The sequence below is a fragment of the Athene cunicularia genome (assembly GCF_003259725.1).
Source record: "Athene cunicularia isolate RWA chromosome 2 unlocalized genomic scaffold, athCun1 chr2_part1, whole genome shotgun sequence".
Classification (NCBI taxonomy): Eukaryota; Metazoa; Chordata; class Aves; order Strigiformes; family Strigidae; genus Athene; species Athene cunicularia.
In genome coordinates this window covers 79,476,889-79,492,944 of record NW_020799095.1, presented here as the reverse complement: position 1 = coordinate 79,492,944, position 16,056 = coordinate 79,476,889, and the positions used below count along the sequence as shown (strand labels likewise).

The window sequence follows — 16,056 nt, the reverse complement described above, 5'->3', positions numbered from 1 at the left end:
CATGAGAGAAGAGCTGGACAGTGCAATGGACCTACACTGCATATTCGGAGCCCCAAAATCCCTGTTCCAGTCCCAAATATGTTTCCCTAGATAAAATGCCCATAAAATTTTCGAGCCAATAGTTCCTATTATTTCCTGGAGAAAGCCCAGCACAGACAACCTTAGTAATGCAGGTTTTGGCTATATTATAGAATAGTCAGGCAATAGACAGAAAGATATGATCAGGTACCAAAAAGCTGGTGAGCTGGCATGGCCTTCATTCTCTGTTAGATATGGCTTTACACATTTTTCTTCCAAGGCTTTGAAAAACAACAAAACCAAAACACAGCAGCTTGAAGAGTCTCTCAACTTGTGTCACTAATTTGCTTCCAGCTGTGTACAACTATCCCACAAAACCAGCTTTGTAAAGAAGAAAGCAATACTTGCCTTCCATGCTGGATAGACCTGTTGCTTAGCTGGTGCACAGTTTGATTCTCCCATTGAAAATGCTCTCTTTGAGTTTGCAGATAAGTTGTTTTAAAATGCACTCAAAGAAGAGCAAGTGTTTTTTATTAATTTTATAAAACTTTCCACCACAAAAAAATTGTGAGATTCAGACAGTTCATTCTTTCTGCCACCTTTAAGTTGAGAGTTTTGTTTTCCAGTCTTCTCTTCCAGTCTGAATGCTGCAGTAAATTGAATTCTTCTGTCAGATAGCTCAAATGAGTAATCCACTGCTGTGTGTGTCTGTGTGTGTGTGCTTGTGCACACATGCTTCAGGGTACAGTAGGACTGCAGTCTTACAACAGCAGTTGCCTCTGCTGGAGACTTTGACTGATTTGTGCCACCTTTCTCTTAATCCATCAGGGGAAACACTCAGTTTACCATGAGTCTTGCAGTGTGGGGGCTGAGCCTGAGCATCATTAGTTGACACTGACTTCTGGGGATGTTCAGGGTCTGTCAAAGCTCAGGTCAATGGCAAATGTTGGAAAAAATTGTATTCCAGTCACAGAGCATTGTGTCTCTTCTTCTGTATTTAACCAACCAATACAGATTTCTGTCTTAGATTTCACTTTAGGAAATCGCTTAGGCACATATATAGCCTTGCCATCTTGAATCTATACCATCTGTATGTTCAGATCAACAAGGATGTGTATGTGAGGAAAGTTTTGGAAGCCTTCTCTGCATATGTATTTTGCTGTTTTCATCGATCCCACCTACGTGAACTCAGCTTTGTAAGTGCAAGGCAGTTTAGGTGCAAGTATATGAATTGGGCTCCAGGACCGTTATAGAAGATATAAAGAAAGGAGAGGTGAATGCTAAATAATTTTTTTTAATTAAAAATTAAAATGAAATTAAATGAAATAAAATAAAACCTGATGCTTCAACATGTGCTTTCAGTTGCTCCTGGTATGAGCAAGGGAAAAAATCAAACAATAAAATAGCAAAAAAGGAAGCTACATTGTTAGACATAAATGAAATTGATGTCAGGAAAATGCCTGAATTTTTATTCAGATTACTATCTTAAACGGCAGCAGAAGAATAGCATTTTTCAGGTAGTATTTGGTAAACTACCAAAAAAAAAAGTAATCTGTTACTGTATTTGTGCCATTAAGGGTTTGATCTTGAAAAGGGCAAATTTGCTTCACCTGACCAGAGTTAGTTTAAGTGTGCCTAGAATGGAAAATTATTTTTCAATAGGCTAATCACAAGGGCAAAACTTAGATACAGTGTCACAGACAACAATGTTTTAAATTCAGGTGAGGAACAGGTAGCTGGAAAAAATGAACTGCTCAATATGAAATCTTAACTTCAATGAGTTAGACAGAAAAGCTCTGCTGGTCAAGATTTTTCTTCCTAGGAAACAGAAGGTCTGTTGTGTAACAGGTTGCCATGTGGTGGGTTTTTTTTTATTTTAGTTATTTTTTTGTTAGGATTTTTCTTAGCTACATCTTTTTCTTTTTTTTTTTTCTTTTTTTTTCTTTTAATAAGCCAAGACAATACTTGGCACTCATTCTGATTTCAGACTTGGTTTAGATCATTGTACAACTTCATCAAAACCCATAGAATTATTTTCTGGCAAAATCAGGCCCCTTGATATGTTTCATTCGGAACAGCTCTCAAGGGATTAGTTTCTCTTCCCTCCTCCCCTCCCTCCCCTCAGGATACAGAGTGATTGTCTAACAGCACTTCACTGTATTTATTTTTCATTACCATGCAATTTTTATTTAATTAAGGTGAAGATATATTGGCACAGTGGGTGCATAGGATCGCTAGTGGTCTGCTTTAAAATTGTATGGATATGCAAAACCTTTGCTTTGGCATATGCTGCTTTTCTGCAGCCCAGATGAACTGCGTACTTCACATTGAAGCCAGCCCGTTTCTTTGCAACAGGCTTTATTAATCCTAATCTTTTGATCATGAGTAACAACTGAGTATGCTCAGGCACCACAGAGATCCTTTCTAGATGTGGATGTGTCATTATGGCGGTGTGTGTCTCTAAGGTGGCATATTTTTCATATTTTGGGGAATGAGTTTCATAACCCCCGTGGAACCAAAGGGCCTGAAATTATAGTGTATTTCAGAGCAACAGTGCAAAGCAAAAAAATGGGGAGACCCAACCTTTTTCTCCTCTTTTATGTAGTGGGAGAGATGAAGAAATGACTTCGGCTAAGCATGAGAATGAGGATATATTCATTGCTGCACGACTGCAGAAGACTTCGGCTGGCCTGGATGAAGATTTAGAAGGTAGGGAAGTGTGTTACCTATGAAGTACAAAAGAGAGAGGAATAGCCAGGAGACACAGAGTCAAACTGTACTTAAACATGTGCATATTTCTCACCAAGATCACTGGGAACAACTCACAGGTCTGAGGAAGAATATGGTCCATCCAAAGCAGCTGTTCTCCCTTTGCTCATAGGACAGCCTCTCTTTATAGGCTCACAATGAATATTTTTCAAGCTGCTTATCAGATTGTTATTGTATTTTGGTGTCTGCTACCAAAAAGAGATGAACAGCAGTTTATGGGCCAAATTTGGTATAATTTCATTGACTTCAGTGAAGCTAAATCAGTTTTGAATTTAGCTCTGTGTTTAATGAACAGTGCCTCTGTTTTATATTTTATCATAATGAAGTGGAGAAGGGGGGGACATTTTTGTACCCAATGCCTTCTCTGTGTTAGCAGATGTATTTTAAAGTTAAAAATTTAAAAACATGAAACAGTGGGAAGAGATAAAATGTCATTTTGTGCTCCTCTTTTTCCTACTGTGAATAAAATATTTCTCTATTAATAGTTTGTCACCAAATGATGTTGAATAGTTTTTTAAAACTTCCCATCTTTATTTCAGTATTTCTTCAGTGGATTTGATTCTGATTTAATTTCTGAGTTCTCTAACACTGCAAGTTCTTAGCTTCTGTGTTGTAACCCTTGATTTATACCAGCAAAGTTGAGAGAAGAGTTAAGTTTCTTGCACAGTGAGGCTTCTGGAGTCACTGGTAATGAAGGGTGAGAAGAATAGAGAAAAAATATAAGCACTGTTTCTTTGTTTGCTTGCTCAAGGAAATCCTTCAGCTGGGCTGTTATTACTTACCAGGTCTGGGAAACATAATTTGGAGTTGTTCTCTGTTTCTCAGAAATGTTTCTCCTTTGGAGTCATGTGGTGAAATGTTTATCACTGAGAGAAGTTAGTCAAAGATAAAGTATGAACAATAGATTAAATTCTGCTTTCAGCTGCATTTGTATGTTTCCCACTGGCTGAAGCAGGAGGACTGCAGGAATATTTGGCTGATCTTAATCAGCAACCAGACAATAAAAAGGACCCAGATCTCTCCTTTTTTGTAATAGAGACATAAATATATTCCTGTTAGTTTTCATGTAGCTAAAATATCTGATCTGCTTAAGTTTGTACTGGCTGTTTGTGTAATTTAAAGTCATATTGCCTAAATACTGTCTGTATATAATGTTGTATGTGTATTTTGCAGCAGTGGATAGTATAAGTAACTCTGACTCCAAGTACATCAATGAAGTGTTGAGCCCTCATATAAGAAAAGTTGAGGCTGCCCAAGATGTTACCATTTCTGTTCCAGTAACAGTCATAGATGATATTCCAGAATTTAACACCTCTAACTCAGCTGGAAATCAAGAGACAGAGACAAGGGTTTCACAAAATATCTCAGCTGACTCTGTTAATACAGGAAACTTTACAAATAAAAACAACAATGCAGGTTCCTTTGATAAGGGACACACAGATGGTGGAGCTGTATGCATATCCAAGGACCTAATATATCAGCAACCATCTGAAAATGAATTCAGTCATTTGCCTGTGGAACAGAGGAGAGATATGTTTGAATATCTCACATCCTCCTTCGAAAAAAGAAGTGAAAAGAACTTAAGACTGGACCCTCCCCCCAGACATGCTGTGAAGTCTGAGGAGTGTAAATCTAAGATGACTCCATCTCACTCCAAGGCCACAGCTGAAATCGGTACAGCAAAGGAGAAGATTAATCCACTTAATGACTGTAGTAACAGAGAAAGATCTCTGAAAAAAAGTAAATCAGAATTAGAAATCAAATGGCCACCAGCAAAAAAAATTGATGCAGAAGTCCCATCAACACCCACATGGTGTCATCGTGCCCAGAATTCAGGAACAAGCTATGAACCTAAAATGGGTTTGACAACCTTTAAAGTTGTCCCTCCCAAACCCGAAGTAAAACATTTTGATAGAGGAGTTTCACTCTCCACTGGTGCCATTAAGATAGATGAACTAGGCAACCTTATAGGCCCAAACACGGGTGTCAGTAAGCCCATTCCAAGTACCTCTACTGATGAAAGTGAGGAAATTCATCTTGGGAAAGTAAAAGCATTCTGGAGGTCAAGTTCTATGGAAAAGCAAAGTGATGACTCTGCTGAGCATCTTCCTAAAAAGTCAGCAGTCACCGCAAACTCCAAACCCTTTACTATAAAACATGAACATAAACCTGTCAGTCTTGCAGCTCCAAAACCTGTAGCACCACAAATTGCTACTACCCAGGTAGCTGAAAGACAGTCTGAGAATGAAAGGACCAAACCACCTCTTCCAGTTACACAGTCTCAAGTAACACCATTAGTGGCCTCAACCATTAAGGACAAGCTGGAGCTTCCATTTGTAAAGCCACATAGGAGAACTTCAAGTCAATATGTTGCCTCTGCCATTGCAAGACACATCAGCGTAACTACCTTTAAGCCTGACTCTACGGAACATCTTCAGAAAGATGAAAATAAGCAAAGGACAGAAGAGGTTAAAACTGAAGCAGAAGTTTCACCAAAAAGATGTATTATTATGGCCAAATGTAGCCCTGTGGAAACAGAACCAGCAGAAACAAGAGAAACATTTTCAGGTATTTTTACTTCCAGCCAGAAAGCATCCCACAGGTTTATACCTGGTGATAATTCTGGCGTGGAAAACAAAGTAGTTAACATCAGGGCACCAAATCAAGCAACTCCTCTGAGTTTCTATAAAAAGAATGCCAGCGTCCCACTTACTAAATCCTCTTCAAAGGATAACAACAGTGCAGAAGATGATCATGGTTTAAACAACAAACAAAGTATAGCGGAGAAAAAGATGCATCTTTTGTTTGACCAAAAATGTGAGACTTTGACCCATATTAATTCAGCCTCATCTCTCAAGTCGCCTGATCTCCAAGGAGTCCCATCCTCTTTCAACTCATCTTCACGAGTCCCTAAATGGCCTCCTGCTAACAGTGTACAAGTTAGTTTGCTTAAAGCTTCACCCGAACTAAATGGTGCCGCAGCAAACGCAGAGTCAGAACAGGAGGAGAAACCTGATGATTCAGATATTGATGCCATCAGTGAACTGGATATTAATGTGCAGACCAATATCTTTGGACCAAAGAAGAAGTTCAAACCTGTCGTCCAAAAACCAGTTCCAAAAGACACATCACTGCACAGTGCCCTAATGGAAGCCATTCAAACAGGAGGGGGAAAGGAGAAACTCAGAAAGGTAAGATGGAGACTTTCTTTAGCCTGTTCAGACTCCAGAGCCCTGTATTCACCCTGTCAGACACCAGAGGTTTTATAACCGATACAGCTGCTGGTGACCAGGAGTACACAAGGCATCTGAAAAATTTATAATGGTAAAATACACACCAAGCCACTGCTTATTCTGCACATCCTGTATATTATGCAACACCATTGCTGCTGCACTATCTAGAAGAGGCAGAGGGTGCAGAGATACAGCATAAAGGAGAGGAGAGGTAACTGAGGTTAGCCCAGGAGCTGAACCCACATTTCAGTGTGCTACGTAAAAACAGGAACACACAGCATGAAGAAAACTTGTAAATACCTCCAAGGAAGGAATACTGCATGTGTATTACTGGGTGATACTAGTTTGCCACTGACTTTGTGCTCAGGGGATATGAGACTGCATCTGCAAGTACAGCATTACTGTCTACACATATCCTCACCGTTCAGTGTGAGTAAGGGTTGTAAAAACAGACTCAAAAGAAAACAGACTTATTAGTCTCCATAGCTTGCATTCTGGTACAAGTGCCAAAAATATTTTTAATACCGTTTCCAAGCTATCTCTAAGTAAATATCTAATAACAATGTGAGGTTTATTCTTTTCATATTCTAGGTTTCAGACAGTGCACTAAATGGCAGTCACAGGAAACCCTCATATGCGGAGCCAGAGAATGAGCGCTCAGCCCTACTAGCAGCAATTAGAGGCCACAGTGGCACCTCAAAGCTGAAAAAGGTAAGAAATCAAGATGGTAAGTGATCCTTTAAGTGCAGTCTGTTCCTACTGGGTGTTTTGAATAAACCCAGATATGCCACAAACTAAACGGTGTGCTGCAAAGAGAAAAGTTAAGAACGAAATCATATCTGACTTACGCAGATAGCATAGCAGGTCCAATCCTATCCTCTGCCATAAAACTTAATATCTTTCAAATGGTGTGCTCTTAGCTGAGAAAGAAGCATGTAGAAATCCAAATGAATTACAGGGAGTGTAAGAAGACATCAAATGTTCATAATTTTCACATTTAGGTGGGGGTTTTTTGTACTTCAGGAGCGTGCAGTTAGGTTAATATCTTTGCTTTACCTACCACATGCATCCAATCCCAGTTACCTGAAAATTCGCTAGAGGTTTTTCATGCACGCTGTTTATCTGTTAACATGAGCTGGTGCATGCAAGTTGTATGCAAGTAATTGATGGTGATGGAACATCAGCTTTCGCCACAGCAGGATGATTCCTTCTGCCTGAAATTTTACCTAATCATTAAAGCATCTCTTATTTCTAATAGCCAAAAAGCTGCATTGTTCTAGCCTTAATTTTCACTCAGTTCCCTAATCCAGCCAAGGATGTGTATTTGGCAAGGAGGTTCCCGTTTCCCTTGTGCAATGACTCAGGCCATTAGCACATATCTAGATAGCTGGCATTAGATAGAAAGAATCTCCTGCCTGTGTTAGGGAATTACTTCATCCCTCACATATCTTACTACCCTTGCTGCAGGTAGGGTACAGCTTCCTCTGAGCCTGAGAACAGAATGTGGTAGGCAGCAGCCATCTTCACACGTACTTAACTGCATTCTGCATTCATTGGAAATAAATGTAAATTTGTGTAAAAGAGGCTCTGACAATGAAGTGGTGATGTATTATCATGATACTTTTTGGAATACTTTCCTCCAGCAGTGAAGCTTTTGCCATCATTTTAAAGGAAGTTGCCTGGAAACTGTACGCTTCTTTTCCATACCATCTCACCTGTGCTAGTTAAAGTACCATGTTTGTATGTGTACAAGGCAAGACATAGATGTGCTATGATGACAGGAGCTGTCCCTTTCATGTTATCTCAAATGTTCATGTTTTATCTGGCATTACATTATTCCCATATATTATGTGTGTGTGTGTACCTACTGTGAAGGAATAGAATATAGGATCTCTCTGAATGATGGGAGATGAATCCTTTCATATTTCACTAGAGAAGTTTTGTGCCTCAGTTTCTTTGAGAAAGGAAAGCTAATGCATCTGCTTGAAAACCTCCCCTTTGGCACATGATATTGAATTTCCTAATAATTGCCAAAGCATTGTAATTACTAACAATTTATCATGGTTATTACTAGTAATGTTGTTAACAGCAAAAATATTTGTTGAGACAGTTGACGGAAAAGCTGGCTTAGTTTGAAAGATTGCATCCTCTCCCTGCATTCATTTAAAGTAGGATGAGTTTCCAAGATGGTAATACGTGCAGAAATTTTAGTTTCAGAAATTCCACAGGAACACACTTGGAAGAGCAATCAATTAATTTTGTTCTCAGTGTTTTCACATAGTTCTTCCTGTTTTTTTGTTGTTTTGTTTTGGGGTTTTTTTTGTGTGCATGGCTGGAACCTTTAGGCTTAACAGCATTTTTTTCAGTGAAGCCATGTCTGAGAGCTCAGATCTAGAAGAGCCTCCCTGTCATTTGAGATTATTTCTCTGCAGCCCAGAGTGCAAAAAGTAATGAGATTCCTGGGTGGCTACTGCAGCTTTAATACATCTTCCTGATTCCAAAACCCTTGTGGTTGTTCCCAAATGAATACCAAGTTCAACTCTCTCTCTTACCTTACATGCCAAGAAGAGTTACAGGATGCTGGAGCTCACAGTAAATAAAGATTGAGTTTCTGAGACAGAGTCAATGCCAAATCCTTGATGCTGGTAATCAGCCCAGCTGAGTGATGTGAGTGAGTAGTAACAGATGTTCAATCCCATAAGCAAACAAAATTTCTGTGTTTTACATCATTCAAGCAAAGTGAAACTGGGGTGCTGAAAGTTCATCAAATGTCAAATAATTACAGTTTAGTCATGCCTGATATTAATCGCCTCCTTTCAACTGCACCATGAGCAGATCTCCTCATTGGCCTCCAAAGAGCTGCAGAGCTATAGGAATGCAGAACTGTCCTTGCGGAAGGCAGAAGACCCTCAGGAAGAGAAGCTTTGTATCCCACCTGCCCCTGCCCAGCCGCCACCACCTCCTCCCATTCAGCTGTCAGCAGCAGCTCCTAGATCCTCTGCCACGGCTACAGGTAACCCTGGGGAGGCAAGACAAGCCCTAATGGAGGCCATTCGCTCTGGTGCTGGAGCAGCAAAGTTGAAAAAGGTAGATATACTTTTATATTTTATTGTGGTTGAAACAGTTATGCTTGCTGTGCTTTGAGAGCCATTTATATGCTGTTCTAGCCACATATTTCTTCCATCAGAAGAAGGTACATGCACTGTTTTCTCTATCTAAATCAAAGATCAGGAGTGTATTTCAAATCTCTCAACAGCTATTAAAACATACTATTAAGACTAAACCAGTCTGTGCATATATGCAACCATGTGAATAGTCAAAATACTTTTTTTTTTTTTTAAGAGAACATCAAGAACATGAATATAATTTTAGAAAGCATTTTCATGCCCTTTTCATTCTTATGAATCTGAGATAATACTGGATGTCCTTTAGACAAGATGAACCTAAGAAAGATCAGATATGAGACCCTGAAGAAAATTTAGAAACAAGTATTCTTTCCTAATTTCAATAGTGTGTCCTAGACCTTGATTCCCAACACTTGCACTTTGATCACATGTGTTGAGAGCTGTCAGTAAAACTGTGGAGTCATTTTAATATCTACCTGAACATTATTGATCGGATGATGTGTGTTTCACTTCTGTGGTCAGCTATGGGTCAGCTATGGGTTTTCAGAGTAACTTCACTTATCTCTTTTATCAAAATTTGTTCTTCCTAAACTCAAGTTACACTGCATTTCTTGGTAGAGAAGCAGGTCAGTTGGCCTTAGTGGAGTCATCCCAATATTACACTGCAGTATCCAAGAATAGACTTTGATCCAAGGACTTTAGGGAATGTACAAAAGCAGATGTAGTTTTCCCAACACATGATTTAGCTGATACCAACCATAAAAGTGTAAATAGGGTTTAACCTTGCTTACTTGTCCTCTTTAAAGTAATTCAGAAAATATGAATAAATTTTAACATTAAAAAGTAAGTAACAAAAAAAAAATCTTGTTTCTGATAAACCAGAAATTCCACAGAATCATACAAATGGCACAAACAAATCAGTGTTTAATGGAACTTTACATCAGCATGCAAACGCTGATCTGAATGTGCAGTTATTTTACAGGTGAAAAATTACATCTACATTATGCATACTATTATGAGGAGTGACCGAGGTCACTTTGTTCAGCTAGAAGAGAAGATTGAGGGCTGACCTCATTGCAGTCCTTCCTTCCTCAAGGAGGGCAGTGGAGGGGGAGGTGCTGATCCCCTCTCTCTGGTAACCAGTGACAGGACATGGCAAAATGGCATGAAATTGTGTCAGGGGAAGTTCAGATGGGACATTAGGAAAAGGTTCTTCACTGAGAGGATGGTCAGTCACTGCAACAGGCTGCCCAGGGCAGTGACCATGGCATCAAGCCTGACAGAGTTCAAGGAGCATTTGGACAATGCTTTTAGTCATGTGGTTTAGTTTTAGGTAGTGCTGAAAGGAGCAGGGAGTTGGACTTGATGATTCTTATGGGTCCCTTCCAACTTGAGATATTCTATGATTCTAAGACTACAAATTATGAAGAAATAATACTCCAGATTAGGCCTTTACTTCCCTGCTTCACAAATTTACAGAAAAAAAAAAATTATTTGGACATTCAAGAATACTTCATACAGTTGTTTTCTAGATCTAGAAGTCTCTGAGGGGACCTATAGTTTTACTCATTAAAACGAGTCTTTATCATATCCTTGGGGATTTGTTTCAAAACAGTTGGATAGCCAGTGCAGACCATGAACGTAAGCTGGATATACAGATGTATTCTGCTAAATACTGTGCTTGTCTTCTTTCATTTTCAAGACAGAGTAGTTTTTGGTAGTTTTGACATTGAAATGACAGAAGAGTACATCTCTTATTACATAGGTCTTTTATGAAAACAGAAGAGAGCAGTGTTTTGTCCAATGCAGAGTATGATTTTCTTATTACTGTGCTGTCCTTTCAGATATTGGATATGCAAGCTAAGTCTTATATATGCCAGAGACATTGTATCACTTTGTCATCTGAGATCTCCTGCCCTTAATAACTGATACAAGTAAAAATGTTATCAGATTTCTCAAAAACTTTCTATCCAGTATGTATTAATATCTCTTCTAGCTTTCTGCGTTAAATGAGAGCTGCATTCTGATCCTGCCTTGCAGTTGGACAACTTATGACAGCAAAAGTTGAATCCATAGAGAGAGAATGCAGGATAGCTGCACATCAGGGTTCTCTTCCTTTAGAGCTGAAGAACGTATCTCCAAGGAACACTGAGTGGTTTGTGACAGTGACTGGCAGGTGGTTTTGAGACAGGGCTGAAGCAAATCTTTCTCTTTGTTTTGCCTCCTCTGTCAAAGATCTATGCCATGATTTGGAGATGTGAGCACAGAGCCATTTTTGGCTTTGCTTTCTAGAAGATTTTCATTGTGGAAACTAGACAACAGAGTTGGTAGTTCAGTTCAGTAATTGCATCTGTTTCTCTTCCGTTGTTTTCTCAAAGTTTTCTGGGACAAGCCTTCTGATGGTGAAGTCATTTATTTAGCTAATAGTGGGGAACTGGGAAGAATCTGTATTGCTTAGTTATGTATGACTCAGTTTGTGCTTATTTATGAGGGGTTATTTGCAATGGAAGTAGATCAAACAAAGCTGTCAGGAGAACCAAACGTAAAAAGCAACCAATTGCCTAGATAAGGAGCATCCCAACAAACATTTGAGCTCTATTAATATCTGTGAAAAGGCAACTCCTCCACTCCACCCCTGATTACACAGCTGTTTGCTAAAGTCATGAACTTTAAGGTTAAAAGATCCACTGTGCAGGAAGGGAGGAGAGAAACTGATGCAGGCTGACCTTGCCTTGCTGAGAGTCAGGGTCTGCACCACATAGGCTGTAATTGGGTCAGCCAAAACAAACCAGAGCAAAAATAGGTACTTCAGGGAAATGCCAAGTATAGGTAAGACAGTATGCTTATAGGTCTCCTGGCTGTTCTTTAATCCATTTCTGGGAGTACTGTGCCTGCTTTGGCAAATAAATCATACTTTGTTTTGAAGAAATGGCTTCTGTTTTATTGCATACGCTGTTGCTGTCCACAGACTCCCGAAGGAAAATTCTTGCGGGTGCCAAGCCCATTTGGGCCTGCTCAGTAAAATGGTTCATCCCCAGTGCAGTGCAGTTCAGAGACCTGCCAGAAAGTGGTTAGACTATAGATCCTACCCAAAGGGAATGGAGAAACAGACATGTTACTGGAAAGGAATGAACTTACCAAACTGGAAAAGACCTGACAATGTGTAGGAAGTAACCTTTTTCTTCAGTTTTCAGAATGGTCTGTGGAGGAACCTGGCAGGTGTTTAACACATCCAAAGTATAACAGCAAGTCAGGGAGATGGCATCAAGTAAAGCCACCAACCAGGATGGTTGACCTAGTACCTTTGGGGGTTAATTGTCTTGAGAAATGAACGTGTCTCACTAGCAAGGAGCCTGCTTCCAAGCTGTGTAGTCTGCCTCCAGTACAAAGGAGAATCAATTGATCTAGGAAATAAACAGCTGATCTGAGACCAAATTTTGGCTAATTCTGATGAGCAAAACTCAGGTCATAATGCTGTACCGTTTGAGCTTCTGGTGTTAAAAGTGAACTAGTGTTTTCCTTAAATTGTATCAAGAAGCTTCTGTCACAATTTCACACACAAGATATTTATGTCTAGTTTTTAACGTTCTGTTTCTATCTCAGAAAATGCAAAATAGCCTAGCTAGATTTCTGAAATTCTATATATCATTGCATGTGTACTTTTGTGTCTGTGTAACTTGCCTTGGGATTTACCGTGATTGTCTGTGGAAAAAACCATAACTACGCATGCAAATAACCTGTTAGATGTCTAGCTGTAGGTATAGTTGCAGCACAAGCCCATGCAGGAATAGAAATCTTACCCAACAAAGAGAAGCTATAAAAGTTTCCTTAGCTTATATGCCATCTACTCATTTTAGGTAGAGTTGTACCCAGGGATTTGATAGAAATATTTCAGGGGAATGCACCTGCACAAGGTGGGGAAGGCAAGTTGTATGTCTGAAGAACAGGCTTTTGCTCATGGTAAAATGATTGCTGGAGACTGCTTTTTAATGGTACATGCAAGAGAGGTTTCACATCTTTTCCAATAAAGATTGGAGCTGCACTAAGCAGCCTTTTCTGTTTGCTCGCTGTGATTTTAAAAATTAATTTGGCTCCATCACAGTATCCACAAGCATTCATGCCAGTGTTCGGTATTGACATTTACTCACACAAACTCTTGATACGTGCAGTGTATCATTCTGTTGGCAATCAAAGGAGCCAGGTAAGGTAATTACTGCACCCATTACAATGAGACCCTGGTATACACGGATAATTTGAAGCTGGTTGCCAACAAGTAATGCATCGATCTGAATTATGGCATGCTGAGTGTCTTCGAGGAAGCATGGCCTAGTTCCATACCTTATGTCAAGCAGTGGACTATTCTTCTCACATAATCAGAGATATATAATTGTGAATGAGGAAATACTGTTTCTTATTATCAGTGTCTGTGGGTGCAATGACAGAGATTACAGGCTCAAAGCCACAGTTGATGTTGGGTTTGGTATGCTTCAAGTGGGGCAGGAGGCCCCACTAAAAGGTTGGCCGAGCTTGATAAACAGGTAGTCAAATGAGCCTATAAAGGGATTCTAGTTCCCATGCACAGTAAGAGGCAGTTGTTTGCATGCTGTTACTCTGAATTGAAAGATAAAATTTAATTTGACCTCTTCACCTTCCTAATAATTTATACTGTGACCTACTTTTTTCCTCAAGAATAAAGCTTCTGCCATGGATACTAAGGCCAAAATGGAAGATTTAGACTTGATCAAATAAATTATTCCTGTTTAGCTTTTGTGGTGGCCTTAATGTATATCTCTCTGATAGAATCAAAGCTCAAAGTAACTTTGATTTTGGAAGAGCACCCTAGCACATGTATTTAAAATTAAGCTTATGCTTAGATGACCTGAGGACTAGGAAGGAACATAAGCATTTCTGATGCCTTTGGGAGTTTCCTTCATTCAATCAAGAAGCAAACTACTCATCAATTGATTTTTATGACCAGTGACAGCTAACCGATACTGAACAGATTTTGACTGTCAGATATTGCATATTCCCAGCCTGGGTTTCTGTTCATTCCACAAAATAAAGGAAGTTCACACAAAAATACGTCACCTATGTTCCAGGAATCCTGTAATTGCAACCATAATATCTAAGGATGTGTGAGGTGTGGGTTTTTTAGGGAAGGATAACACCTTTCATTAGACCAACTGGTACAGCTAGAAAAAAAGCAGATAAGCTTTAAGTAGCCTCAATGAGTTGATGAAGAGACCAAGCTTGGAAACAGCCCCACAGGAGAATGTTTGGTTAACAATGTCAACAGCTGGCAGTTTAAAAATATCTTGATTGGTCATGTGCTTTTCTTTGTTATAGGTCCCTCTGCTCGTTTGAATCATGTATAAAGAACAGGTAATTGGAAAATCTAACCCCGTATGCACCCATAATCATCACTCAAGGTCTGAAGTGGCAAAAAACATCAAGAAGTTTAGTTTATTCTCTTGTCTACAAGCCAAAATAAGTTGTAGTTAATTTTCAGTGTGTTCCTGCATAATGGTTCTGAGGGGAAAATATGTTGCTCTGCTGTAAAGCTTCTGTGCCAAGGAATTGTGTTTTGCCTCTGAATATTTAAGGTTGCCAATAAACTATTCTTGTTGGCAGGTTAATAAGAATATAAACACTGTGCAGTCCTGTGTTAATACTTAATTGTGTTTATGGGCAAAATTAAGAGACTTTGCTCACTATCTGGAAAGTAATACTTATTTCAAGTTGTTAAAAATATGTAACTATTTCAAACTATTTACTTGCTTCTTATTTGATTTGGAAAAGGGCTGTAAGCAATTAGGATGAAAACCAGAATAAAGATCTATAAAAAAACAATCACAAGAAAAAAGTTATGGTGTATTATGAAGGACCTAAATTGTCATATGCTGGAGTCACTGGTTTTTAAAATTAGATGAACTTGATATCTCTGGTGGAGCTCTGAAAAGCAGACAATCAATAATGAATGTGAGACGATGTCTGTTGAAAAGTTACTTATGGGATATGATGTATACAATGCTAATATGCAAAGATATACTGAATCCTAGTAACATTCATGGCACTTTAAAAATATTGAGACACCTTAAAGGGTCTCTTATTTGCAACAGACTGTGAAGGTTATAAATAAAATTCAGAGTACTGCACAGAGGTCCAAGATTTAGAATTCATTCCTGCACTGCAAAATGAAGTGAAGCTGGTTTGTATCAGCAACCAGAACTTTTGTTGTGTCTTGTTCAGGTCATGCATAAGTTGGTCCTTTGTTTCCAATTTGTATGGCTGTTGTATGTTGTCTCACAAGTATTTATAGCAGCATCTTTTTCAAATGCTAACTACTTTGGTAGTTGTTGTTGTACATATTTTGAAAATGTTTCGTTAAATTGATTAAAAGGACAAATGAAAATGCTTTTTCACATTTCCTATATTGTAATGAAACTGAAGAAGAGAAGGTTTGTACATTTACGTTTTTATAATCACAGACAGGAGTGATGGCAGATTTTTTTTTTTTGAGTTGAAATTTAAAATGTATAGCTATGTAATGTTGAAAGCATGAGAATATTTAGCCATCTGCATTTAAAGTGACTGCATATTATATATTGTAAAATATTGATGTCTGTTAGTGCCACAAATAAAAACAAAATCAAAACCTGACATGGCTTGAAAGACTCTTTTTGCCAAATGTTTTCCATTTACAGAAAGAAATTAGAATTAGAGATGGACTTAGGCAAACCAGTATGCTGTGTTTGATATCTCATGTCTAATATAAAATGTCTCAAGCCAGGAAAGGGCTCACAAGTAATAATCTAGGAACACAGTGGAAATCATCAACTAGAATCAAGATTTCAGAGTTATATACACTTTGATAGTAATGCAGCACTGATAATAATCTATTTCCTCATTAG

At 38.8% G+C, this 16,056-nt stretch overlaps 1 protein-coding gene across 1 annotated transcript; it reads left to right on the top strand.

The window, feature by feature from the left end:
• Positions 1 to 2,454: 2,454 nt before the first annotated feature.
• On the top strand, positions 2,455 to 15,803 carry LOC113476631 (protein cordon-bleu-like). The gene is made up of 6 exons (XM_026842445.1): positions 2,455 to 2,483; positions 2,624 to 2,727; positions 3,961 to 5,978; positions 6,612 to 6,731; positions 8,856 to 9,107; positions 14,492 to 15,803. The coding sequence occupies exons 2-6, from the start codon at positions 2,640 to 2,642 to the stop codon at positions 14,507 to 14,509; spliced, it is 2,496 nt and encodes an 831-aa protein (XP_026698246.1). The 5' UTR covers positions 2,455 to 2,483; positions 2,624 to 2,639; the 3' UTR covers positions 14,510 to 15,803.
• Positions 15,804 to 16,056: the final 253 nt, after the last annotated feature.